At 44.6% G+C, this 26,535-nt stretch overlaps 1 protein-coding gene across 1 annotated transcript; it reads right to left on the reverse strand.

Moving 5' to 3' along the window:
* Window positions 1-9: 9 nt before the first annotated feature.
* On the reverse strand, window positions 10-25,272 carry LOC137612319 (protein unc-13 homolog A-like). The gene is made up of 42 exons (XM_068340789.1): window positions 24,967-25,272; window positions 21,036-21,065; window positions 20,427-20,526; window positions 19,208-19,325; window positions 18,958-19,081; window positions 18,430-18,500; window positions 18,239-18,293; window positions 17,800-17,829; window positions 16,882-17,095; window positions 14,882-15,949; window positions 14,681-14,783; window positions 13,717-13,760; window positions 12,965-13,043; window positions 12,683-12,688; window positions 12,486-12,560; window positions 12,183-12,402; window positions 11,686-11,913; window positions 11,343-11,484; window positions 11,009-11,178; window positions 10,760-10,875; window positions 10,383-10,546; window positions 10,122-10,275; window positions 9,769-9,837; window positions 9,539-9,628; window positions 9,108-9,242; window positions 8,837-8,964; window positions 8,596-8,681; window positions 8,309-8,435; window positions 8,127-8,223; window positions 6,938-7,081; window positions 6,689-6,766; window positions 6,171-6,248; window positions 5,990-6,078; window positions 5,766-5,909; window positions 5,551-5,674; window positions 4,951-5,007; window positions 4,757-4,837; window positions 4,383-4,530; window positions 4,211-4,267; window positions 3,789-3,875; window positions 3,527-3,683; window positions 10-3,344 (listed from the first exon to the last, which is right to left on the reverse strand). The coding sequence occupies exons 1-42, from the start codon at window positions 24,986-24,988 to the stop codon at window positions 3,056-3,058; spliced, it is 5,598 nt and encodes a 1,865-aa protein (XP_068196890.1). The 5' UTR covers window positions 24,989-25,272; the 3' UTR covers window positions 10-3,055.
* Between the last annotated feature and the right edge of the window lie 1,263 nt (window positions 25,273-26,535).

Below are 26,535 nucleotides of genomic sequence, written 5' to 3' on the forward strand. Positions count from 1 at the left end.
AGCACAAACATCTGGTTCAACTTGTGTTGAAGGGGGGTGGGGGGTACTTACTATCCTCATCAGAGGTCATAGGTCGATCCACAGAGAACAGACTCAGTCAAGCAAAAATTCAGTTTTTGTTTTTTTTGCTTGGGGTTGGACTTGCTGTCTGCTTATGAGAATGTAATCTTGAAACTCATTTAAGAAATTAAAATGTCCCATATTTCATAACCTGCTGTTTAATATTCAAACTGCAATCATGATTCTTGGGTTCCAGAGGAGGAAGAACAAATCGGGCGTTCAGATAGTGACACAATGTCCCTTTAATAGGAAGCAGATCAGAATCAGGCTGCATTCCAGTTACTCTTCATCCTCATTAAAGCCGGATCAATAATGATAGGAAACAAATTAGAAACATCCTCAGTAGAAAATAATTCTCTCATGCGAGTTCTACATTCAGAGTGGTTACAGATGACGTATTCACAAGCCTTTTTAAAAAACAACATTGATGATTTATCCTCACAGAACCTCAAAAAAACTAACAAAAAAGCCCCCCGAAAGGGAACATCAGAGACACGTGCTGGCACGATAAAGTTTCCCATCATGCAATTGTAAGTCGATTATATCACAGGGTGGGCGTCGTTGGTCTCCACAGAGGTGTGCCAGTTTGCATGCATGCATGAGTGTCGTCTTACACGTGTTACTTTTGTGCTTGAGCAGAGATCTGTGTGTCCAGGTGTGTGTGTGTGTGTGTGGCGGGGGGTCCGTGTGCAAACACAGATGAAGCAGTCGACCCACCACCTTCATTTCAGATGATGCTTCAGTCAACTGCAACCTGACGTCATAAGATCTTCTCCAGCCCTGGAAATACTTACAGTATTTCCCGCACTGTAAGGCGTACTGGACTATAAGGCGCACCTTCAACGAATGGCCCATTTTAAAACTTTTTTCCATATATAAGGCGCACTGGATTATAAGGCGCACTGTCGATTTGGTGAGAAAATTAAAGGCTTTTAGGTGCGCCTTATAGTGCGGAAAACACTGCACATACAAACAATGTAACTGCGCCGTGTGGTAAAACCTCCCTTTAAAAGAAGCCTGAACTTGTGATCACTTAGATCAGGTGAAATTTGGACATCTAAATTTGAAGATATGACTAGGCGATTAAAAGCTAGTCCACATTTTGGATACACTGATGATACAAAGAAGACTTTGTTGAGGCTAAAATAACATTCATAGGCTTTGTTTTTGGTAGAATCCAACAGTTTTTTGTTTTTTTTAGGGAAGACGATGCGACAGGCCAGTGACGACCGGTGTAGCTTCACACTGCAAAGGGTAAACCCAGCAAAGTGTCAAGTCACCGTTACCGACATCATAAAGTTTCACAAACGGACCACGAGACAAGCCTTAACTTCATTTACGCTCTACAACAAGATGACATAAATGCTTGGCGGTGACTCAGATGGCTTTTTTTTTGTTTTGTTTTGCTTAAATTTGGTCCCTTTAAAGGCAAAACACAACATGAGGAACAAAAAAAAAAAAGACACACAATTCTGATTCTCAGTTCATAAATACATCTTCTCATGATTTACACACACAACAAGACTCAGAAACGTCCTGTTAGATTTGGATATTGCAGTTGTTGCGTCTGCAGTTATATCGACAGCGCGTACATTTGGGTATGTAGGTGTATTGCTCACAATCTCAGAGCCCATTTTGCAGGAGTGTCAATCACACACACACACACACACACACACACACACACACACACACACACACACACACACACACACACACACACACACACACACACACACACACACACACACAAACACACACACACACACACACACAGCAGCGTTCATAAAAGGGTTTGTTCTCCATAAACCCAGGAGGTTCTGGGAACTCAAACCCCTATTGCCTTTAAAGAGAAGGGTCCAGATCCGTGTGCAGGAGGTCAGGAGACCCTCAGGAGTTCCTCCGCTGCATCAGTGAGACCGTCTGGACCACAGCGAGTGTGTGCGGGGAAGGGGTGGACTATGGCAACGTGGGGGAACCCTTTTTGGTCAATGTATTAGTGTGTAGATGGACATTCCAGACCACTGATCCTGTAGCCCTTTTTGGATGTGATGTGAGGGTGGGGGTGGGGGGTGTTACGCACTGGGGTATTGCTCCATTTGTTGTGATTTTGAAACAGGAAAAGTGAAATCAAAACAGCAACAACCTTCACGTTCATCAAAACGTCAGACCGTGGGTGTGTTTTCTCCACAGCGGTGGGACCTTATTGTACGAGGGTTGAATACACACCATGCTAACACAGGTCCAGTATGACAGGTAGGCACCCATTTTTTCTGGTTACAGCGACGTGAATCACAGTGTTGATTGAGTGGACATGCAGGACGGTAGTACGCTGATCCAGGACCAGTTTGGGTTTTTTAATTTAATTTTTTTTTTTTTATGGGGCAAAAAAGGGAGCTGATCTTAGATCTGTCCCTCAACTACAACTTAGACAACAAACCACACCCAGGACGGGAAGGGGGGTGCACACAACACACAATCAGGCAGGCAAGCGGACAGACAGACAGACAGACAGAGAACAGCAAGGCAAGGACGGCTCTCCTGAAAGCACAGAGAAGCAAAAGTGCAAAAAAGTGGCCACCTGTCGATCGATTCACATGTTTGTGTTGTTGTTGTTCTGTGTTGCATCGTATCACACGGACGGCGTAGAAAAGAGATGAGACGCGTCGTAGGAAAGAGTGTTTGCTGACACATAAACCGAGAGCGGAGCAGCTGAAATACTAAAAATTAAACCCATTATTACTTTTTTTTTTTTTTTTTTACAAACCTCTTCCTCCATGTTTGCATTGATAACAGTGCATAATGTATATGTTGCATAATGTATGCAGATATATGTACAACAGAGCTTTTCACGTGTGCTCGTCTATTTCTCTTCTTTTTTTTTTTTTAATATATGTAGATGTGTGTATTACATGTGTATAACACTAAGCCTGTGTCTCTGGTGTTTTTGTGCACACGCGTGTGTCCACGCTTCTCCTGACCCCTTCCTCCCCCTCCCTCAGCTGCGTCCCTCCTCGGCTGAGCGCTGGTCTGACTTGAGCTTGACGAACTCTTTGGCCACGTCGTCGTTGTTGCGCTGCGAGAGGATGCGCAGCACCGTCAGGCCCGTTTCGTCCATGTGGACGCGGCGGCCCAGCGGCATCCAGCAGGTGACGCTCCCCTTGCTGGCGACGTCCTTCACCTGCAGCACGGCCATTCCCACGGTGCGGTCCTCCCTGGCGAAGCAGTAGTCCTTAACGCACACCTGTAGCTCGTAGCTCTCCGGACCGACCTCCGTGCCCAAAGAGCTGAAAGATGGGATGAAAAAAGAAATCACATCTAGGTTATATCCTGCAGACAATTCACTGTTTTCACTTTCTTTATCCGCACGCTGTTTTAAATGTCGTTTAAATGTAACTCGACATACTTAAACTAGCTGAAAATCAAAAATGTGAAAAGATCAAGCTCAGCAGATCCGGTAGATACTCACTACTGGAAACTTTCGTTGAACTTCGGAGACCAGCTGTTGTTCTTAGACTTGGTGGCAAACTTCCTCTTCTTGTCGCTGAGGTGAGGGCCGATGATGTAGACTTCCACGAAGGGCCTGAAGCCCTGCGCTTTCCATTTCAGATCATTCGCAGCCACCACTTTGAGGATGAAAGTGGGTTATGTTAAAGAGGGAAAGAAGAAAAAGGACGAGAACTACAGAACGACAGCTGGGAAAGTGGAGCAGTCTGCTCCGCTTGCCTCACCTTTCACATTTATCTTGTGCTCTCCGTTAGGCTGGGGTAGAATGTCGACACACATGACCACCTCGCCGAGTGCATCCACTCCAGAAGCTGGAAAAGAAACACACACACACACACACAGTAAGCGTTGATTGCTTGCGTGGCCATTTGTCTCCAGGAGGACACAACCTTTGCTGTCCGCAGCGCAGCAGAGCTGAGACGTACGACTTGAAAAAATGGGACACGTCAGCAAATTGTGAGCTAAATTTAAACAAGCAGAAGCCGGGGGACGGACACACAAACAGGTCCTCTGTACTGATCGCGTGAACGGAGCGGCGCTAACGCTGAGCAAACAGCGACGCGTCATGAAGCCTCAACCCTGAATTGAGGAGATGAACCTGAAAAACTACGAGCTACCGCTTGTAGCTGCCGGGGCCGACACCTACGTTTTTCTGGTGGGGAGTCTTCATTGGCTGTGTACCGGATCCCCCTCCCTCCATGGACTGAAAGGACACAGAACAACAGCAAACAGTCATCTATCTCACATACAACACATTCATATGCTGTTTCTGCTCATCTACGGTCATTTATAATGATCCTATTATGAATTCAGTCTACCTTGAGCGCCTTGCGACAGGACAAACTTCCTGATCAGTTTGTCTGTGGCCTGGGTGTACAGAGACAAGGCGTAGCGCAGCGACTGCAGGTCTGGACTCTTTTCCAAGAAGGTTTTCTTCAGGCCAACGCCGCCGGCGTGAAAGTATTGCTGCGTGAAACAAGACAGGATGTGAGACACAGTAAGTGTATGTGGATAAACGGATAATTGGAGCCTCAAACACCTTTAAAACATTGAAAGTAACTGCAGCAGTAAAAAGTAAAAACGATGTTCCCAATGATTGACAACCACTAACCGAACTTTAATATGTTTAAAGAGTAAGACGCAAACTGTTTCCCTGCCGGCTGTTCTGATTGTTAAACGCTTCACACAATACCTTGATAGTGTCCAGAGCCAGCTCGATGACTGCACACTGTTTGGGAGTCAGAGCTTTGGCCTCCTCTCGCCCCATGTGCTCCTGCAGGACAAATCAAACAAAGTAGTCAGTCAACACCATAGAGGTCTATGTACAATGCAGCCTATGTTTGAAGTGTGTGTCGTTTTGCTGATGCTGCCTTCTGTTTCCGTCACCTTGAGCTTGGACAGCTGACCCAGCTCCTTGGCTGCGTTGAAGATCATCTGAGTGCCCTGACATGGAGAAAAAACACGTTTGACAGGCGTGAAGATTTGCAGCGTGACGGTCGGATCAAGACGATTCGGTGAGGACAGACAGCTGAGAATGAGTTTAAAGAGCGAGGGGGAGGGACAGTAAAGCTTTAATAAAGCAGGCTTTGTCTTGGAATACAGAGGGTTAAGGTCTGTATCACGGGGGGGGGGGTAATATAATCTCTGGTGCACCATCCTGTTATTAGATCAGCGTTTGATTCAATGATGTCCACACAAGAAGGACAAAATATGATTGAGGCTACAGATAGTGTTGATCAGCAGTGTACTGAACACACACACACACACACACACACACACACACACACACACACACACACACACACACACACACACACACACACACACACACACACACACACACACACACACACACACACACACACAGTAACGTAACAAGAGGAATGAGAGTAATGCACATTTACAAAGACCACCAATGAAAAGAACTGAAGCTCAGAGGCAAACAGGAAGAGAAGAACGGACATCGTTCCTCGTTTGACGTCGTACCGTCTGGTCAGTGAGCGTCGGAAGCACGATGGTTTTTTCCATCGTGTTCATTACAAGTTTCCACAGCTCCTTCAGCACTCGCTTCAGGACTGTCTTCTCACAGATCTTGGCGAACAGCGACAGGCTGAAACATAAAAACACAATCTCTCAACAGGGAGGCGGCTTAAGATCCTAAATAAAACATCTACTGACATTTGTTTCTGAGTTGTGCTTACTTGCTGTCCAGGAAGTCCATGATGGGCTGCAGGACATTGTCGGCTTCCTGGACCACGCTGCCGTTGGCCGGGACTGTCTGACCTTTGACCTGGGCTAGGATGTCTCCCATCTGCCTCACGTTGTCCTCGATCTGCGGCTGGAAACTACATCACCACAGAAAATGAACGCGGAATCAGCGGTTTGCAGCGCCTCCTAGTTTACATGTGGGATCTATCAGACGCACCTGACAGCAAAGATGCGGCTGAGGTCGTCCATGACGCTGTTCAGCTTGTTCTGCAGCTCCTTGAGGAAATCACTGGCCTCCAAATTGAGCTGACAAAAACCAAGAAAAAAAAAGCGATGAATGCAGGAGCCACTGGTGATGGCAGACGCGTGTGTGTGTGTGTGTGTGTGTGCAAACTTACATCTTTGCCTCCCATGGCCTCAAACATCTTCTCCAGTTGAACTCGGAGCTGCTGGATGTTATTGATGATGATGCATGGCTGAGGGGAGAGAGAGGAAAAAATCATTACAACCTTTTTCCACCGTCTGATCCCAGCTTTTTATTGTAATCAATCAAGCTTTGTCCTCCTAACTTTTTTTACTGCATCTTTGGCAAAATCCCTCTTGGTGACGCAGGGCAGCAGAGGATGAGCTTTTCAGTAATTACTGCTTATCTGTAGGGATCCCAGTCTCTTAGGGATATAGTCCACTTTTCCCCCAGCCTAAACCCCATTCAGCTAATCAGTGAATGAAACACTGCAGCCTGTGCACAGCTTTTACTCTGAAGAGGGGTTTATTGTGCTGAGCACATCCACCAAACTGTCAGTGTCTCAAACCAAGTTGTGACGGAGCTCAAATTAAACTCTTAAATCAGTCACGGCGTCTTACTTCAGTGAAACTCATTTCCATGTGGTTCTCGACTTAGAAAATAAACCCCTACCACTTTCTCTTTCTTGACATGATTTGGAAAGTCCTTTGCGATGATGTCGGCGTAAGACAGGAGGACGTTCCCGATAGTCTAAGAGGACAAAAATAGCAGAAGAAGTGAAACGTTATGGTGAGAAACGCACAGAACCGATCAAAAAGGTATGACACGGCTTCCGTTCAAGTGAATGGGAAGGTGTCCAAACCTTCGGTACTGCGCTACATCGAGGTAATTAATGTAAGTGCGTCAGCAGGTGAAAGTCACCTTGGCAAATCTTTTCATGTAGTTGCCGACGATCTGAGGATCGGGACATTCCAGTTTGCGGATGATTTCAAAGCTCTGGTTGAGCTGAGAGAACACGTCCACCACGGAGCAGGAGAACAGGGCGTGTTCTGACGTCACCTGGAACTGGGGGGAGAAAGGAGAACGGGACGGGTGTGAAAAAACCACGAGGATTCTATTCGTGACTGCAATCAGATGATTTGTGAAGGGATTCCTCCGGAAGCTTTTGGATGGGAGCCATGGAGGCACTCAGGGGGACGTGAGGGGAAACAGGGCCCTCATTTACAGCCCATCCATTAGTGGATGGTGTTAGTGTGTGACCAGGAGAGGGGAACGCTGTTTTTGCTGACATAGAGAACCAGCAGCATCCTAACGCGACAATAACTGGACCCATAGGATTCCTGTCATATCAGATGGGAGAGTGTTCAGCTGGTTTGTATCGATCCTGTGTGGACGTTTAGGTGGGAGTGGAACTGAAGGTGGGGGTCGCGGTGGTGTGTGTGTCTGTTCCTCATCTTGTAAAGTTTTATTAGGATTTTTCTTTTTGCTTTGCAATTAATTCATTATTGATTGCCTTGAGGCTTCTGACTTGCTCTTCCCAGCCTGGAATGTGCTGAGTCAGGAGTATGAACTGTTTGAATTTGCTTGGGAAATGCATGAGAACATTTTTTGGGGTGGGGATAAGGATAAAGGAGGTGCAGGTAGGAGGTCAGACCTAAATGTTCGTATTTTTTACTCCTTTCCTTCAGTTTGACAGACAAACTAAGCCTAGCTTAGCCTATCATTCACACTAGAAAGTGACAGGCTTATTTCTGACAACTCCCATCTTTCTTGAAAAACAGGTTATAAGATTCATACCCAAAATAATTAAAAACTTGAATTACAATGTTTATTTTTGTGAATTAAAAGTTTTTACAGTTTACCGGCTTTTCGTATCTTATGAAACACTGTCATACGACTCAAAGGTGTACTGTTGTGCGGCTGAAAAAGGATTTAACAGGAACTGTCTTCTCATTTATTTTGCTATCCAATGTATACTTAACACCAAAGATGAAATTTCAGTTCCACAATGTTTCATCTTAGGGCCAATAAGGCACCCGACTTGACCGACAACTATTGGTTTGCTAAGATGCTATATTTAAATGAGAAAAATGTAAATGAGAGAAGTTACCCCGTCTTTCTTGTCCCGCTCCAACGCTCCGTGTAGGAAATCTCTGGACACTTCCTCATTCTCATCCAACCACATGATGACAAACGGTTCAAACCACCTGCAGAACGGGCACCGAGAACACGAGTCGGCATGAATGAGCAAAGCAGGAGGAGAGGTGGGGGCATCGTTCGCGAGGTACTTACGCCGGATACTCGGGCACGTGCTTCTGGAAGGTGGGCAGCTCCTTGCAGTACTCGTTGTAGAGCCACTTCACCTTGAAGTGCAGGTTCATATAATCTGCGCTTTTACACAAGCGGTTCTTCTCGTGCTCTGGAGATCATAGAAATATCGAGTTAAGTTTTAATTCACGCTCTCTATCCATTCACAGTTTGCAATATGAAATATTCCTTATCCACACTAACGCCCCCTCTCACATTTAAAGGCCTCTGATGCCCCCCCCCCCCATCCCAAACGACACATAAAAACCTACCCTCCATGGCGTATTTCATATCTTGTGCAAACATATTCCACATAACCTCAGCGCTGATCTTGCCCACATTCAATTCTTGGGGAAACCTATGAAGCAGTAATCATGGTGAATTCAACTCAGACATAGACTTACATATTTCTTCTTTAAACAAATAAATAAGATTCCATCAAGACAACTGATCTTGGGATGTAACATCACTATCTATACATGGGAAATTTAGGGATATTATTATAGGACTCACTGGTTGAGACAAGGCGTGTACGAGTTTTTGTCCTCCTCTATGATGGAGACGATGAGGGTTATGAGTTTGGACCAGAAGTCCAGGTTTTTGATGCTGGGACCCTGCTCGTCTGGAGGAACCGCCTTCGACTGGATAAACAGAGGAATTGTGTTCACATCTTAGAGGCTCCATCATCAAGACGTGTTTATAGTGAGAACAAGGAACCAGAACCACAAAAAGATGGTTTGCAAACACGCAGATACAGCATTTTGCTTCACACAGGTAGACTTACAGGGTCTGTCTGATATTCCCTGTTGTAGAGGTCGTGGCAGTTGTTGAAAATGTACTCATAGGTGGAGTTGAGGCAGGCTTTTACACAATCCTTCACCACCTGGCTCGCCCTTGGGGGGCTTTGCAGCTCCTGGACCTGGAAAAAACCCCCCAAAAACATCAAGTTAAAAAGCTTTCAGTTGAATTACCAAAGATGTCAGATACACACACACACACACACACACACACACACACACACACACACACACACACACACACACACACACACACACATAGTCAGTCACTCAGTTCCACAATAATAGGTTCAGTTTGAATAGGGTAATGTTAAGTTTACACCCCAGGCTCCTTCATGGAATGTCCTGGAATTAGCAGCCATGTTTCTTACAAGAAAGAAAAGAAGAAGAAATAAAGACCTCTTTCACTCATCCTCACCTTCATCCTGAAGAATGTGATGCTTGTCAGGAGATCAACAGTGGACTTCAGGTCCTGCAGTCGTTCAGGACTACTGGCAGGGAAGTTATTCTGAAGGCGTATTCGCAAGAAAAGAGACGATTATAAACAGCACAAAATGTCACTACATTTCACTGTCTTCTCCTTCTATAAGTAATAGGATAAAGAAACAAATGTTATCAGTGTCCAGATCGAAACAAGGTGCTCCGTACCCGGTACATGGACAGGTCGATCCTCAGGGAGTTGTGCAGCTGATCCAGCAGTTTGACAAACCGCTCCTTCTACACGGCAGGATATACAAGAACAGAACAAACAAGTCAGGAGCGTACCGCGGCTGGAAGATGTTTGTTAGCATGAGTACACAGACCCAAGGCTGGAGCAGATGACGCTCAGCTGATTGGACCTCTGGAGAAGTAGGTGGAGCCACAATAAGGTGACTTATAACCACCACCCCAGAGAACAAATTAGATTTCTAAAGAGCCCTATTTTATTAGAATGTGGTGTTACAAAATCACGAATACGAAGACGGGACGATGCATTAATAAAGAATTTCGAAGAGACTCACTCCAAAGTTTGATGCAGCAAATCTGTCTGAGGCAGAAACATTGTTGGAGGACTGGGTGGTGTGGGCGTAGTAAGCGTTGATGTTGGCCAGCAGGGTGCTCATCACAGCCGGCACTCCGGGACACATGTACTTGGATGACAAGCAGGCAAAGTGGCTGGTGGGGTAGAAGTAGCAAAAACAAGATTTAGTGCATATACTTTCAAAATAATAGCGTACGGCAAGAGGATCTGTTCTCTATTTCACTACTCAGATGTTACTGACGTCATGGCCTGGTAGATGGACTCCACTCCGTATCTCATGGCAAACTCGTCCACGATCTCCTGAGCCGTTTCCTCAAAATAAACCTTCCAGGCATCGTCCCCTTTGGCATCAGGAATCTTTACCACACCGCCATTCTGCTCCTCAGTGGTGTACTGGAACAGATGCTAAACACAGACAGAGGCGTGAGTGTTTCCAGGCTTTGGTCAAAACCCATATTGGTCAGTAACCCTTGAAGGACTTAAAATATATTATCAAAAAAAAAAGGGAAAAACCTAATCTGGTAGATGAAAAGGGAAATGGAGCTTTGATGCCTGAATGGCTGAATGTTGAATTCACTTCACAAATCAGACGTCCACCAGGTGCCTACTTGGACTGACCTCATGCAGACAGGTGTACTGGACATGGTAAGGAGCGACTGTCTCCTCTCCCTTGATCTCCACACTGATGTGCATCCGGATGGCTCCCGACACTGCAGATTTATCAGTTCTCTTGTCTGTCAAATGAAAGTTGGATAATGCATGTCTCCTTAGTGGGCTGGAATCTGACCATTCCTGTTCTCTCCATGAAACTTCCTCTCATTTATCTCTAATCCTCCATCACCTTGTTCCCCATCTTTAAAGACCTACCCAGGTTATACCAAACGTCCATCTCTCCGCTCAGAGTCCGGACTTCGATGATGGTTTGGCCCAGGAAGTCATCGCTCTCCCGTTTGAACCTCTGCTTCACGCGCGACTTAATGTCATCGTCTTCGTCCCACACACGAACTTTGATGCGATCGGATGAGTTGTGACATTCGCTGCAGGTAATGGAGCAGAAGAAAGAAATTTATATAGAGGATTTGCCTAGTAAATAAATGTAACGAATGCAAATGTCGTACAAGGCCTAAAAAGAAAAGATGATAAAAAACCAAATTTATATCCAGACAAATCAGAGAAAAGAAAGGTTTTCTGTTGTACTTACAAGTGGAAGTTCTCCTCCCAGACAGGGTTGAGGTTTCCATAGATGGTCTTTGTTCTTTTCTTGGTTTTGCCGACTTGAACGGTCACGTAAGGGTCACTGGAGCCTGTTTTGTCTTTGGCCTGCAGGCCCTGAGCACAGACCACTGAAGACGAGACAACAGACATGGAGGGATTTAAAAAAAGAACTGAGCTGCTGTCTTCACATTTCATTACAAAACCTTTCTATTTCAACAACAGTAAAAAAGACAACAATCATACTTATCCCAGGAACTATGGACATCGTATTTATCTATCTTTGCAAAATCTGACACCTTCCATTCTTACAGACTTCAGGTAAAACTCACCAGTGATGCTAATCTTCGCTGACCATTTGGAGGTCCCATCAAGCACGCTCTGTTTGATTTGCTTCATTTGTGTGCTGTGCGTTGTCTTGTCAAGGCCGAACACTTCCTGGATTTGCTCAAAGATTTCTGGTTTGTTCCTCTCTCTGATCTTCATGCGGTCCTTCAGGACCATGATAATGTTCTGGGTTCGGTCCTCCGCTCCGTGCTTGGAGCTCTTTTCGGCAGCTCCTGGTGAGGAAGAGAAGTTAAAATGGGCATAGGAAGAATAATTCATGACACAAAAGATATTAAAGATGTCTTTCAGCTTTTAATCTCTTCTCACAATTAGATGTCATTAAAGCTGAAGGGTCAGAGATAGCGTTAGATCCATTTTGAATGTGAGACAAGTTACAAGATAAGAATGATTTGATGTCAAAGGAGCAGGACGATGGAGCCGAGGAGCTAAAATAGCATGAGATTTTGTGTTGACACAAAAAAGGTGTATCTCTTCTTCTTACTCTGCAGACAATCAGCATTGAGCAGATCTTGGCACTTCTCGTGACATTTCACTCCGCACTCAGAGCATCGCATTCCTTGCCGGGCAATGCCCCAAAGCAAGCCCTCACATTCGTAACAGTAGGTGGGGGTGGTGGCTGTCCACACCTCGAAGTTATGAGGAGTTGTGGATGAGATGGGGTAAATCAGAGCTTGCAGGGTCTTCTTATAAACGTGACTTTTCTGCAGAAAGTACACAAAAGAATGTAGGTAGGATAGCAATATTTAAATGTCAGAGAACCCAGAAACATGTTGAGGCAACGCACCAGCTCCTCATTGCCCAAAGTGGTGGACGCCATGGCGGAGGTGATGCCAGCCTTACGTGAGTTCTGCACCAGAGACTAAGGAAGAAACAGACAAGTTTAGTTTTTAGTCTGCTACCATCATAGCTAGATATATCGAAACCAGAGTTTTAGTTTGAAAGCTGGGTCGTGATTTCTGTAAAGGTTAAATAAGCACTCACCATTGCCTAATGAAGCCGGGCCGTGATGAAACAGAGGAGGAAATAGACAAAAGCATGTAAGATTCAGGACATGCAACACAGGTTTTGAAGATGAAACGCTCAGGTATCAACATGTGTGGTCTTGGACAGTATTTTCACTTTGGATTATTGAAAAGAAGAAGGATGGGAAGTAAAGAAGAAGTGAGATGATGTATCATTTTACAAGGTAGAGAATGTTCATCATAATCAAACACTGTAGTTGTGTATTTTATGCTTGCATGTGGGTCCATGATTAGTTCTCACCAGGTCTCTGACAAGAGGGATGGCTTTCCTCTTGCGTAGGTCAGGCATACTGTCAATACTGTAGAGGGCACCTCCCATTCTGAATAAGGAAAGCATGAACTATTATACAGTACTTGTAAATACATCTTCAGAATAGCTTCTTCCCAGGAGTCTTGAACGACTGCAGGACCTTTTTCATGCATGTCATCCATGACGACATGCATGAAAAAGAATTCTTTAGAAGCAAGTCTGCAGCTGAAGTAAAAAAAAAACCGCAAATGATTTAGGATGGGGCAGAAGATATTATGCCTCATCAGTACATTATTGAGAGAATGTAGATTCAGAATAACTGAAATGAATTCAATTCATCTGTGAAATTTAGAAGATATGTCCCTTATAAATATCCCCAATAAACAAATCTGGGAGCAAATACTGAGCTTTTATTCACCCAAATTGGCATTCCTGCAGTTTGCAGGCTCCGTTCCACTCTGCCTCATCTACAAATGACCGGCCAAATAAGTCGGGGCAACCCGTTGCTGTTCAATACTCACTGGCCAAATGCCATGAGCTGAGTAAGCCCATGGATCAGAATGAAATAGAACGGAGGATTCCCGGGCTGAAAGAAGGGCATTTTGCAAAGCGATGGTGGCAGGTTTCCTCAATGATCTGAGAACCATTTAAATAAAGTTTAAATTCTGGACTTGTCGCTTTGGCTTGACTAATACATTGTGTAAGACGTAATGTGTTGGATATAAAAGAGCGCAGGCACTCACCCTCCTTTACCGAACCACAGCGAACTGGACGTTTCTCCTCGAACCTGAGAGACGAAAAGGGAATGGCCGAAAAATAAATCAGAAATCAAAGCGGACTTCAGTTGTCTTTAGTTGCACAATGTGGGTTTATAAATCTAACACTGTTGGAGAATCAAAGATAGAACCCACTATTAAAAAATATATAAACTTCTGCTGCTGTGCAGGCGAATGAGTGGGATGAAGGTGGCGTCTACAGTCACTGAGGACATCAACAAGGCGTTTGCTGCATGTATTTCCTTCTTTCTTTTAAGCTACCAATCGGGTTGCACCTACCTGTCAGCATGCTCCAATGGTGCCCAAGCAACGTGCATGTGACTTTCACTATTGCAATGACATAAGACTGGAAAGAAAACAAAGTGGGTCACACAAACAAACAAACAAATAAACAAAAAGAGGACAAAACGGAAGGGAGCCAAAATGAACGATAACGCAAACGTGACACACACCAACATAAACATTGAAGCAAGTGATTAATCGTCAGCATAACTGAATTCAAACATAAAGACCAGCAACAGAATATATAAATAAAACATGTGAGTGAAAAAGTGATCAAGCAAAATGTGATGTGTGCCATTAAAATCAAGCAGGTTTTGTCCGGGAACAGTGTGTCGCTGCACCCGAACTAAAATACGAGCCTTTGGAAGCGATCGTATGAAACATATTAGATCTCCTTTATGGTGTCGAGCCAGAGGCAACATCAAAATAGAACTTAAGAACTTTCTGCATATGCCCTCATGTCTTTGCACATAAATAATGCACCACACATACATATTTAAAAGATTTGGGAGGCACTTCTTGAATCTGTTGAACTCCACTAAGTCTTTTAAGGTGTCGGATGGAGCTGAGTCAGGACTGAGGCTCTGGGGCATGGCCCAGACTGTTGTGGAGGACTGGACTAGAATTTGGATCCAACTTCATTTCTTACCTCCCGAAGCTGATCCAAGACTTTGTTGTAGAGCCTTAACCAGTTCTCTTTGGCTCTGACTGCTGGGTCTACTGGCTCTTTGTGCTCCTCTGTGACTGGAGGACTAAAGCAGAAAACAGTTTTTGTTGTTTCTCTTTGAATTATTCAGCCTTCATGTAAAATGTGTTGTTTCTATTTGAGTCTTTCAGTCCTCACTCCTACCTTTCAGGAGGCATCTCTTTCACCTCCTCCTGCGTCGGCAGCTTGCTCTCTTCAGAAGGTTCCTCTTTCTTCTCCACGGAGATGTTCTCCTCCGGCTGATCTGTGGGTGTCCTGGCCTCCTTGTCTGACATCATCATTTCTTCCTCCATCTGGAGACTCTGGTCCACGGGGTCAGCTGGCTTTGTGGTGGCAAGATTTGTCTGAAGCTGGCCAGGTGTCTGCTGGGAGGGGGGTCCCGTGTCAGTGGAAGGAGGCTGAGTGTTGGCTATGGTGGCTGGGTGGGATGGGGGGACGGCGTTGGCTGTGGCATTGGACTGGTGTTGCTGAGCTGCGGCCGAGGCTGGGGGGTGAGATTGGGCGGGTTGGGCGGTCGGAACAGATGACAGGAAAGAAGAAGCCAGACCCGTGACGGCAGCTGTAAGAGGTTTGGCCATGGAGAAGAAGGAGGTGGCAGATGGGGCAGCTTGGGGCTGAGGCTGTGTTTGGGGCTGGGGCTGTTTGAGCGGTGGGGCGGTAGGTTGACCAGAGAGGGGCTGTGCTGAGGGGGCAGAACCAGGAGGCTGAGACTGGTTGGATGTTTGGTTAGACGTTTGAGTCGACGGCTGCTGTTGGTGTAAAGACGGCTGTTTTTCTAGAGGAGGTCTGGAGCTGGGTACATCCAGAGATGCGGGGGCTGTGGACGTTGGGGTGGGGGTGAATGGCGGCTCCATGTCCTCACTGAGGGTTCCGTCTAAATTGTACAAATCCTCATCGTCGTACATCATCTCCTCGTCTTCATAGAGACCCTCCTCTTCCCCCTCGTACAGCCCCCTTTCATCCTCCTCGTACAGGGCCACCTCCTCCCCTCCATCTTTGCTGTAACCCCCCTCGTCGCTGTACCCCCCCTGGGTCTCGTCCGGGTCCCAGTCTGGTGAGCCTTTGCTGTGGCTAACAGACGAGTGGCAGGAGTGGTACGAGTCATTCTCGTCGTAAGGGTCTCTCTCTCCGTAGTCTCCACCGTAGTCTTCCTCGCTCAGCTGACTGCTGCATCGGCTCAGCTCCGCGGATGAGGCGTAGCTCCCAGATGGACTGGAGATGAGGAGAGAAGAGAAGAAGAGAGAGGAGTTAATTGGTCAAAACATATACACACATTTTTGGCGGTTTCTGCTAAAAATACATGAAAAACTGCTCATAGAACTTATTAAAGTACTTTGTCTGCATACAAACGCTATTCAGCAGCCCCTACTTAAAAACCTTTCTGCTTGTCTTGGGGTAGCCAGGAATAATGCTGACGGCTAATCGATGAAAAGCACTGGGGATACAAGAGAAGCAGACAAGCAGCGAGAAATAGAGCGAAACAGAAAGGTGAGTGGCCTCCAAAAAGCTGACAAAAGAAGAAGAATCCAGAAATCCAACAAACAGGGAAAATGTATTTATACTCTGTGATGAATGGGGTTATTAAAAACAGAACAGAGGCACAGAGAGGAGGGGGGGGTGAAGGGGGTAGAGATGGCGAAGACATGAAGAGAGACAGAGAGAGAGAGAGAGAGAGAGAGAGAGAGGCACAGGGGCTGATTATACATAAAGCAAGAGGTAAAAGGTGAATGGTTTCATTCGCAGTCTGAGAAACGCTTAAAGAAAAGATGAAAAGAGTTTAATAAACAGATGCACATGGGCTTTACAGACTTCTTTAACACATCACTCAGGCGTTAATCAAGACCTTACAAGCTAGAGAAAATGCCGTGCGGAGACACGACAGTCGAGGCAAAGAAAAACAAAACTACATAAAAGTGGAAAAAGAATCCGTTCTGGTCAAGTGAAAAAGGACAGCAGATATTTTTGTAAATGACGTGACGATCATGATCCAACGGACGCTGTGTGAGATGTAATTACTTCTGAATTTAGAGTCAGGAAGTGTTTCATGTTTTGATGTTTTAAATAATTCTAAAATAATTGGACTTTTAATCAGATAAAAAACTGAGAAACTGATCCGACATTTAAAATAATAAACACTTCCACACCTGACGGTCCTCTGATGGTGATACTCCAGGTCGTGGTTGTTGCCAGAGCACAGGTAGGAGAAGCTTCTGGAGCCGCGGTGCTGGTGGCTGATGGGATATTGGTGAACCGAGGCGTTGGGCTGGGATGTGCTGTAGTAGGGAGGGGGGATGCTATTACTGGTTTCACTGCGATAGTCGCTGTCCCTGTCGTCTACGGCGCTGTCTGGGTCTTCATCTACACGCAGGCACATGGAAAAAGACAAAAAAAAATCCTTTAGGTGATTCTAAAATAAAAGCAATAGAAAAAGAACATTATTAAAGCGGCAAGATGACTCAGCGCTGAACTGATCTTTCTGAAGTACAGTACTTTTAAAGTTGATGACATCACAGCCTCCTACTACTGACACAGAGGTCATTAAGAGTGCATCCATACATGAAGCAAAGCAGCTCCTCCTCTTCCTCATCATGGGAACAGAAATCCATTCCTGTTCACTAAAGAGATGTTTCATTTTTCTGTGGTGTCCATAGATCACAGGATTACGTGTCTCAAGGGGAAAGATGAGCGGCTTTAACAATGCTGAATCAGCTGGAAGTAAAACCAGCATCTATTCGTCATCCAACACAACCCGTCATCATGTCTCCAACTGATTCAGGTGGCAGCAGCACCGTCGTCTCTAACAATATGTAAACACTGATCAACGACTTTCTCATTTCATCCCCACGTCTTTCTCTCCATCTGTTAATCCCAGCAGGAGATACAGACAGACACAGGCATTTATTTATTTTTTTGGGCACACGTGCACATTCAGTGTTGTTAGTTAGAGAGAGAGAGTAATTTAGATGAATCTTGTGAATCTAGATCTTGTGTTTAGCTTGAAGTGTGCCTCAGTTGAAATCTAATGTGACAAATCCACAATGGTCTATGTTTAGTCCACTTACTTTGTTGGTCTCCCCACAGACTCCAGTTACCTGCAACAACAACAACAACACTTAGGGTGTCAGTATTGACTGTGCCCAAACATTAACATGCATTAATGCTATAAACACCCCGATATTTCCAGCCGGTGAAAAGAGAGTGCAGAAGAAGTGCTGTTTCCTCCTGCAGCAGACAGCTGGCTCAGCAGGATCGGCAGATGAGGCCAATAGTCGAAGCGAAACAGCATCCTGGAGGAGCTCACCCCACAGGATCTGATAGCGCCATCGATCCTTTACACTGCAGCCATCTCACCCCCACCCCCACAGCCCTCCATATACGGTTACACACATAATGCTCGCCCTCAGCCACATCAATCTCATTACATCGGAACGCATTAATCGACACGTAATTCTCTTGTTCGGGACTTGTTCTGGTTTGGACAAACAGCGATCGGTCACTTACAACACTGGGTGCCTGGTACACGGAGAGGATGTTCCTGCTCCTCCTGGTAGGAATACTGACAGGAAAAAAAAAGTTGCATTAACAAAACAGGCCACCTGCTATTTGAAGAAGTGAAGAAAATGGAAAATCTGGGTGGGATCTTATCGTGTTAATTGTGTCGGCCTGCTGGGGGAAGAAATCAAACAGCTTACATCTTGGTCCCTCATAGCGTTGAGCTGTTCCAGTTTCTTGGCCCAGTATCGTGCCTCATCCTCAGGGATATCTACACACAACAAGCCCAACAAACAGAAATTAAAGACACTTTTATTTGATAGATGCTTCAGTAATATGATCTGAACCTGTTCTTGAGTGTACCACTGCAGATAATTTATCCCACTGAGAGCACAGAGACACAGAACATTGACCTCTTCACTAGAAACAGGTCAGATTCACAAGCTGAGGAGTCAGGTGTACAATATTGACTCGGAAGAAGGGAAATGGGAAGAAAATGACACCTAATCAATATTAGGAGGAAGCTTGAGCGCTGAGAAGGAAACACTCTCCCTGACGCCAAACAAACCTGACAGCCTTAAATACATTTAAGAAAGTAGGTCGGGTTAATTCAGAGACATTGTTCGCTTTAAAAAAAACACTAAGATCATCTTCCTCCTTGTTTCGTATCGTCATCTTCTCCGATCCCCTGACAGCTTCCGACTTGGACGTTAATGCTATCGTCTCACCGAGGGGCAGTTCGAAGCGCGTGTCGAGCAGCACCAAGTGGAGGGTGGGATCTTTGGTGCCGCAGATCTCATTATCAGTCATGATGACCTGAGAGTCCAGTGTGAGCCACTCCCCCGGCCCCTCCTGCACACAGAAAGACATTTCACAGCCAAGTCACAAACAACACAAACAGTCAAACCCTGAGTGAATTAGTCACTGAATTTTGTAACAGACGAGTATTTCAAGTGGTGGCAGCGGTTGGTGGCAAACCTCATTTGACTGTCGAATGCTATGGAGGGGAATCCACACGGTGCCCACCATAGTGTCCCAGATTAACCCTTTGTTCCACACCTCTACTGTCAGACCAAGGTCCAGGCGGTTAATCTCGCTGGACAGAGACAAGAAAGAGATCAGTAATCACCGTTATCACTGTGAGCGTCCCTGTGATTAATAACAGACACATCTGTGTCAGAGAATCTAAAATTTACAAAACAGCAGGAAGTAGAATAGAAAGGAGAGAGAGAGAAAGAGAGAGAGAGAGAGCAATGGATGGATTAAAAGGAGAAGGAAGTATGACAGGAACGTGGAGGCAATTCTATCTCTTATGCTTGGAGGGAGGAACAGGAAACTTTAATTAAGACGTAAATTAAGACAGGATTTCCCGTCTTGGTGACTTTTTTTTTTTTTTAGAAACCTGCCTGTTTGATTTATGGCGCTGACTGAGGGGTCAGAATCATTTGAGGAGGGGATGACGCCCACTTCTGCATCTCAAACATTACATAACACAGCTTCACTGATGCAACCCCGGCACAATGCTGAACTCCCCCGAACCCAACGTCATAAAAATGCACAGGGCTCTGCAGTCAGTCTTCCTGCTGCATCCCACATGCTAAATGATTCATTTATTGCCCGAACGCTGCTACACTATCAATACCACTCTACATCTCCCTGCATGGAGTATAATATTAGTATTAATATTATATTATGATAATAAATATTGTTAGAAGTATTTGTCAAATCAAGGCCTCAAAACTAATGGAGGAGAAAACACTGCTGCTGAGCAGAGATGGGGGAAGTATAGGGGAGAAAGAGAGTAGAATTTGGGGAAAATGGAAAGAGGAGAGGCTGAGATGATGAAGATAACGGAGCAGTATTTAGAAAAAGTGGCAGAAGGGCGAGGAGGGGGCCATGTATGAGGAATAGGAGGAGAGAGGCACCAAGGGATGAAAAAGAGGATGAGGCAGTTGTTGGAGGCGGATGTGTGGTTGCAGCCGGGGGAGAGCTACATGGAAAAATACAGTGATAAAGGGCACTCTGGATGGAGAAGTGAAGAGAAGGAGAGGGAGGAAGGAGTATAGAAATCAAGAGATGGAAAAAAATTCAGAAAGGCACTCAAGCAGTTGGAGTGGAGAATAGATGAAAGGATAAAATTAACAGAGAACCAGGAAGTACGGAGGTACACGAGAATCGAAGATGATGAAGGACTCACAACATGAAGTCTTGCTCCCAGCTGGGCTGGTTGCCCCTCACAGCGATGGTTGTGCTCTTCACATTTTGTACTTTTAGAGTCACATAGGTGTTGAACTTCTCTGTTAAGAAGATGTGAAGAAAGAGATATAAGAGACAAAGCAACACCTCTGCATCCCGTCTTTCCATTCTTGGACTCCGAGTGTTTGCATTTCCAAGAGTTAAAGTTATCACTGAATATCGTCCAGTCGTGCAGAAGGTTCCATCCTTGTTCCGCTACTCGAGTGCAGCTTTGGATACAGATTCTAATAGAAATCCTGCAGCAATGGGTTGATATAGTATATAGGACGGCTCTAACGTGCTTCCATTGTTTCTAGTAAATCATAACTATTTAATTTCTACTAGTGACCCCACCTCCCCGGAACTGAATCATGGTGTACCCCATGGGTCAATAACCGGTCCACTATTATTTTCCCTGCAGATGATTATGATCATCTTGTCTACAAGAAAACAGATGGATGAATGGATGGATAGTCTTCTTCAATACTTCTGTCACATGACAACGAGCCCCAACCACCCCAACCCCACCCATGAGATTTACTCTTCCTTCTTCCAGAATCCCTGGTCTTACCTTGGGGTCCATCCAGCTTGGCTTTCTTCACTGTGGAAAAATACACAGAAGCACAATTTGTTTTCATTTTTATAAAATTAATAAAGACAAACAGTGAAAATGTAACAAGTTTGTGACTCCAACTGTTCATGAACTTTACTCAAAGAAATGCAATAAAATCAATTCAGAAATTAATGTATATTCCATATTTCTATGTATGTTCTATTATTTATGTCAACATTTGAGGAAATGTTGACATAAATAATAAAACACACACACACACACACACACATACACAACTACAGTGACTCACTCAAAAGCACCTGCAGAAATGAGTCTTTTCGTCTTAACATCAACATCCTGCATCAATGTTAGAATATGAACTAAATCGATGTAGAGATGACACTGAACAAACCCATCTGTGTTATCAGCTCTCTGCATTGTTTAGGCAGATCATAGAAGAGCCTGATCCTCCTTGTGTTTCACTGTCAACACTAAAAAAGGCCTGGAAATATATCAACACATGAGGAGGATCAATAAAAAAGGAATTGGATTTTCAAGGGTGGAAAGCTGAAGCTTAATAATTCCACACAGTCGTAAATCTCTGTGACAGACTGAGTTATGATGAGAAATATCCACAAGCTAGACAAACAATATTTTGTCACTATTGTGTGTATCTACGCAGAGAAAATGACCTCAAACACACACACACACACACACACACACACACACACACACATCCTACTGTACTATACTGTACGTACAAGTGGCCATAACTCACATCACATATAGGCTCGCGAAGGGTTATAACATGAGATCGATTGGCTGAAAAGTAGGTTATGGGCCAGTCAGCCAACATTCAGAAAACAAGGTCAAAGACATAACTATAAATCACCATCTCATTAAATGAGAAAGAAGGAGAAATCAACTTTATTTGGAGACTTGCTGGATGATACAGATTAAAATGTGTTTAGTTGGGGGGGTTTTTCATTCTCCACCAGAAGATCTGCTGTAAGAGCAAATAATAAATTTTGTGCAACCCCATTCAGGATGGATCTGTGACACAGAAGATTAACTGATGGGAACCAAGCAGGTTGCCAGGAAAACAAGGCTGGCAGGGAATCCAGCAAAGTCTTTCAACTTGGACTGTCAGGATGTAAAATAGGGGTAAGGTGAACTCAGACATATTCCGACAAAACGAGGGCTGACATGATTCAGATAAACAGTGTGTTATTCTGAACGATACACAGATCTGCAGTAGTCCTCACAAATGCTGACACAGATGTTACAGGGAGGAAAGCTGGAAGTAGGCTGGGCTTGCGCTTGTCGATCACCACTATGCCGTAGGCGAAGTAAATTCCAGAGTGGCTACAAGGTTTTTAGCCTGTGTAGCCACAGTGGCGTTCTTATTTTTAGGAAAAATAGGTTAAAACTTACAACTTTTTGGACTCGTGAAAATTCCCGGGCGATAACATAAGAAAACAAACTTCATCTTGCTAGGTGGTGCGCACGCCGACGGAAATAGCCGAAGTGACCCGAACGCTCCCGATCGTTAAATATGCACTCGGGTCATGACCCCCTCTCGTCCAATGAAAAAAAAGGAATCTATGTTTACAAGCTAAACCCATGAATTGGTATACAAGGCGAGGACGATTGATCGAAAGAAAATGAGAATAGAGTGTTTTATAGTAGATTTTGTGTAAAAATTCTAATTGAACAACAAATGGTGAATGCTGAGAGGGGGTGGGAGTGGCGACAGACTGATCAGAAGGTAAATATTATCGATACTTTTTGTAGTCTTAGACTTTTGATCCCTATGACCGACAGGAATAACCAGCGATGCTTGTAAATGTGTATTCACCTCGCTTGCTATAATAGCAAGTAAAGCTTACAAGTAAACATTGAGTAATACCAAGAATCAAATTTATTAAAATCAAAGTGTCTAAGTTAAAAAGTTATAATACCTTCTAGTCTAAGTAAAACTTACAAGTAAACATTGAGTAATATTTTGTATGACTGTATCTTCACATAGTGAATGCAAGCTTTCGATTGTAGAATCTCACATTTATAACTGCATAAAGTAGGACAGAAATAAAGATAGTTCAGCTTGAACTGTTGGTAAACTTGACAGAAGATTTTGCCCTCAGAATGCACCAGAATGCAGGAAAACAACCCCATCTCTGAAAAATTTCCCAGGAGAGCGCCGCTGGGGCGCCACTGTGTTGGACACAGAATGTGGCTTTTTGTGGCTTACTCAATTCTTTTACACTGAGCCACAGTGGCTTAGTCATACTACCTCCTAGTGCAAGCCCAGAGTAGGTGAGATATCTGCAGGAAAAAGAGGCTCCTGAATTCTGCCTCATCTGCAGATGTTCCAAATAAAAACTGCCTGTTCAAGAGGCACGAAGCTGGGCCAGAAATAGCTCCAGTCAGGTACATGAATGATGTAAAAGGCACAGCAAAACGGCTCTCTGTCAAGTCACGTAATTTCCGGAAGTGACGGCCAAAGCCAGAGTTAGTGAATGAATAACGTTCCAGGATTTAATGATATCTGAGTCTGACTCAGAGCAGGGCCAGTCAGTGGGTGGACCCAGTGACACAGGATTCATAATGGCCATGAAATACAAACCAGGACCTTAATCTTCCTATAAAATTATTTGCTGACTAGTGCCTGAAGTTTATTGATGAGTAACAAAATTATTTTCTGTTGTTTATGTCCTTTAATAAATTATTTTCAAACACAAATAACAAATATTCCACTAACTTGTCTCTCAAAAATGTCAGGAAAACTTTTAATAAGCCCACCCAGTTGTTATGTCCAACCAGCAGTCAAAAAAAACAAATGTTTATTCAATCTATTGTCAAACACAAAGACAACTAATCCTCAGAAAAAGTAAAAAATAAACAGCAACAAAAAAAATCATTTGCCGTAATTATCATAATAAAAAATCTAATTAAAATATCAAAGTCACAATAGCACAGAATCCTTCCAGAATAAAATGTGAATCTAGTTGATGATCACAGTTACCACCAAAACCTAATGAATGTCATTCCTGTTTGTTCCAATTTGAGTTAACAGTGTTGAGAAAGCTTTTAGGCAATTTATGCTTATTCAGCCTCTGTCTGTCCAACAATATCCTACAAATCTAGGCTGGAGTCCTACTCTCTCTTAGGCTGTGCTACCCTGATCACCCCCCAGGATGTGGAGCTGGAGTCGGTATTACTGTAAGAGCAATCACATTAGACAATTCATCGCGTTGACGGGCAACAGCATCAGCATCAGGTGCGTTCAGGAAGTCTGGTGAGAGGAGGAGGAGGAGGAGGAGGAGGAAGAGGAGGAGGAGGAGGAGGAGGTGACGCATCGCTTCACAGAAAGCGTTGAGGGGAGCGGTGCGGCAGCGGCAGGGGTTTTTCCTCGTCCTCGCCTACGCATGAATGAACATAGTGGATGAAACACACACACACACACACACACACACACACACACACACACACACACACACACACACACACACACAACCTGCGCGTGCAGAGAGAAACCGCATCAGCACCGATCGCAGGATGAAGCGGGGGTTCTCCTCCACGTAAAAACAATCAGAGCCCGATGATGTTAGCTGCTGTCGCCGCGGGGCTAGCTTGTAACAACGGGCATCTACTTTCACCTGTCAGGTAACTCCATCTTACGTGGGGATCTTTCTATGAGGTCAGACAGTAGAATATACCAAAATGTCGCAGCAACAGCGCCTGTAAAAGTACGACCATGATATTCTCCACTACAAAAAAAAAAAAACCCCTGCTTTTGATATTTACTGACCGGTCAGCGCTAACCCTCCATTGCCCGGCTGAGAAGACTTTCCTCCGGAGGCGACAGCCCGCAGACACCCGGCGCTGTTAAACTCCACTACCGTTGAGCATTTTCGGTTTTAATTGCCCCGTTAATGTCCTCCCTTACCTCCAACGCACAGCAGGGACATCTCTGGAAGCGGCGTGAGCGTCCCCGGCCGTCCTCTACCGACTGCTCCTCGGTTTGTTGGGTCAGTCCTTCGGGCTCCTCCGTCACGTAAAAAGCAGAGTTCTTCCGCCCGCGAGCCCCTAACCCGACTGACACCCGGAACTACCAGGCGTCATGTCAGAAGCGCTCCTCTGCGAGGCTGTTGATCTTTTGGCAGGAGAGGGAGTGAATTCCTCGCCTCAGCCTCCCCCCCCCACTGCCACCCTCACCCCTCGTCTCTTCTCTTCCTCCGCTTCAGTACCTCAGCTCTCCTCCGTTGCTCCGCACAGGCGCACAGCCATCTTGTTTCAGCAGCATCAGCAGCACTCACCGTGCGCGAGGACAGTTCCCTCGCGCCGAGCCGCGCCGCCCTGACGTCACGGTGGATGAGTACGAAGAGAGAGAGAGAGAGAGAGAGAGAGAGAGAGAGAGAGAGAGAGAGAGAGAGAGAGAGAGAGAGAGAGAGAGAGAGACGGCATTGAAGATTAATTCATACAGTCCTGGTCGGTGAGGCTCGCAATGATTCATTCATGGTTTCTCCCCGCAAAAATAAATAAATAAATAAATAAATGAAAGAAATAAAAGAGAAAAAAAAACCATTACAACCGCCGGCATTTTCTTGTATTCTTCTCATGCACATTCTCTAATTTATCTACGTTGTAAACAACAGTTAATATGCACTTCAGAATTATTCTATTGCACATAGCTAACCGCACGACACTGGTCAATTTGCCAGACCGATTTCATTGAGAAGGAGCCCCCACTATTGACCTGCTATACTCCAGTAAAATCTCACATTAATATTTTAACTATATCACATACTTAGCAGTAATAGATAGATAGATAGATAGATAGATAGATAGATAGATAGATAGATAGATAGATAGATAGATAGATAGATAGATAGATAGATAGATAGATAGATAGATAGATAGATAGATAGATACTTTATTAATCCCGGAGGAAATTGCATATATCCACTGCTCAGGCATTACATAACAAATAATACTGGATAAACACCAGGAGAAAAGGAAACATTGACATCACAGGACATACCACAAGACATACATTACACTAACAGACAGACACATGCAGCACTAACAGGACTTATATACTAAACTATAACTAAAATATAAACAGTTTAAAATTTAAAAATATTACAGTATTAAAATATAAACAGTATAAAATAAAATCTAAACAGTATCAAATTGAATTAAAATATAAAACAGTATAAAAAATAAATAAATAAATAATATATATATATATATACAACAGTATAAAATTAAATTTAAATTAAATTAAATTAAATCCATATTCAACCCCGTGCTGACCTCGCCACCTCCCCCCCCCGCTCCTCCTGAGAGAGTCATTGTACCCCCTGATGGCACGGGGCACGAAGGAGGACCTCAGCCTCTCTGTGGAGGCGCTGTGTGACAGCAGTCTGCCGCTGAAGGTGCTTCTCTGCTGGGAGACGGTGGTGTGTAGGGGGTGCCTGGTGTTGTTCATGATGGCCTTAATTTTAGACATGGT

The sequence above is a fragment of the Antennarius striatus genome, chromosome 18 (genome assembly GCF_040054535.1).
Source record: "Antennarius striatus isolate MH-2024 chromosome 18, ASM4005453v1, whole genome shotgun sequence".
In the NCBI taxonomy this organism is placed as follows: Eukaryota; Metazoa; Chordata; class Actinopteri; order Lophiiformes; family Antennariidae; genus Antennarius; species Antennarius striatus.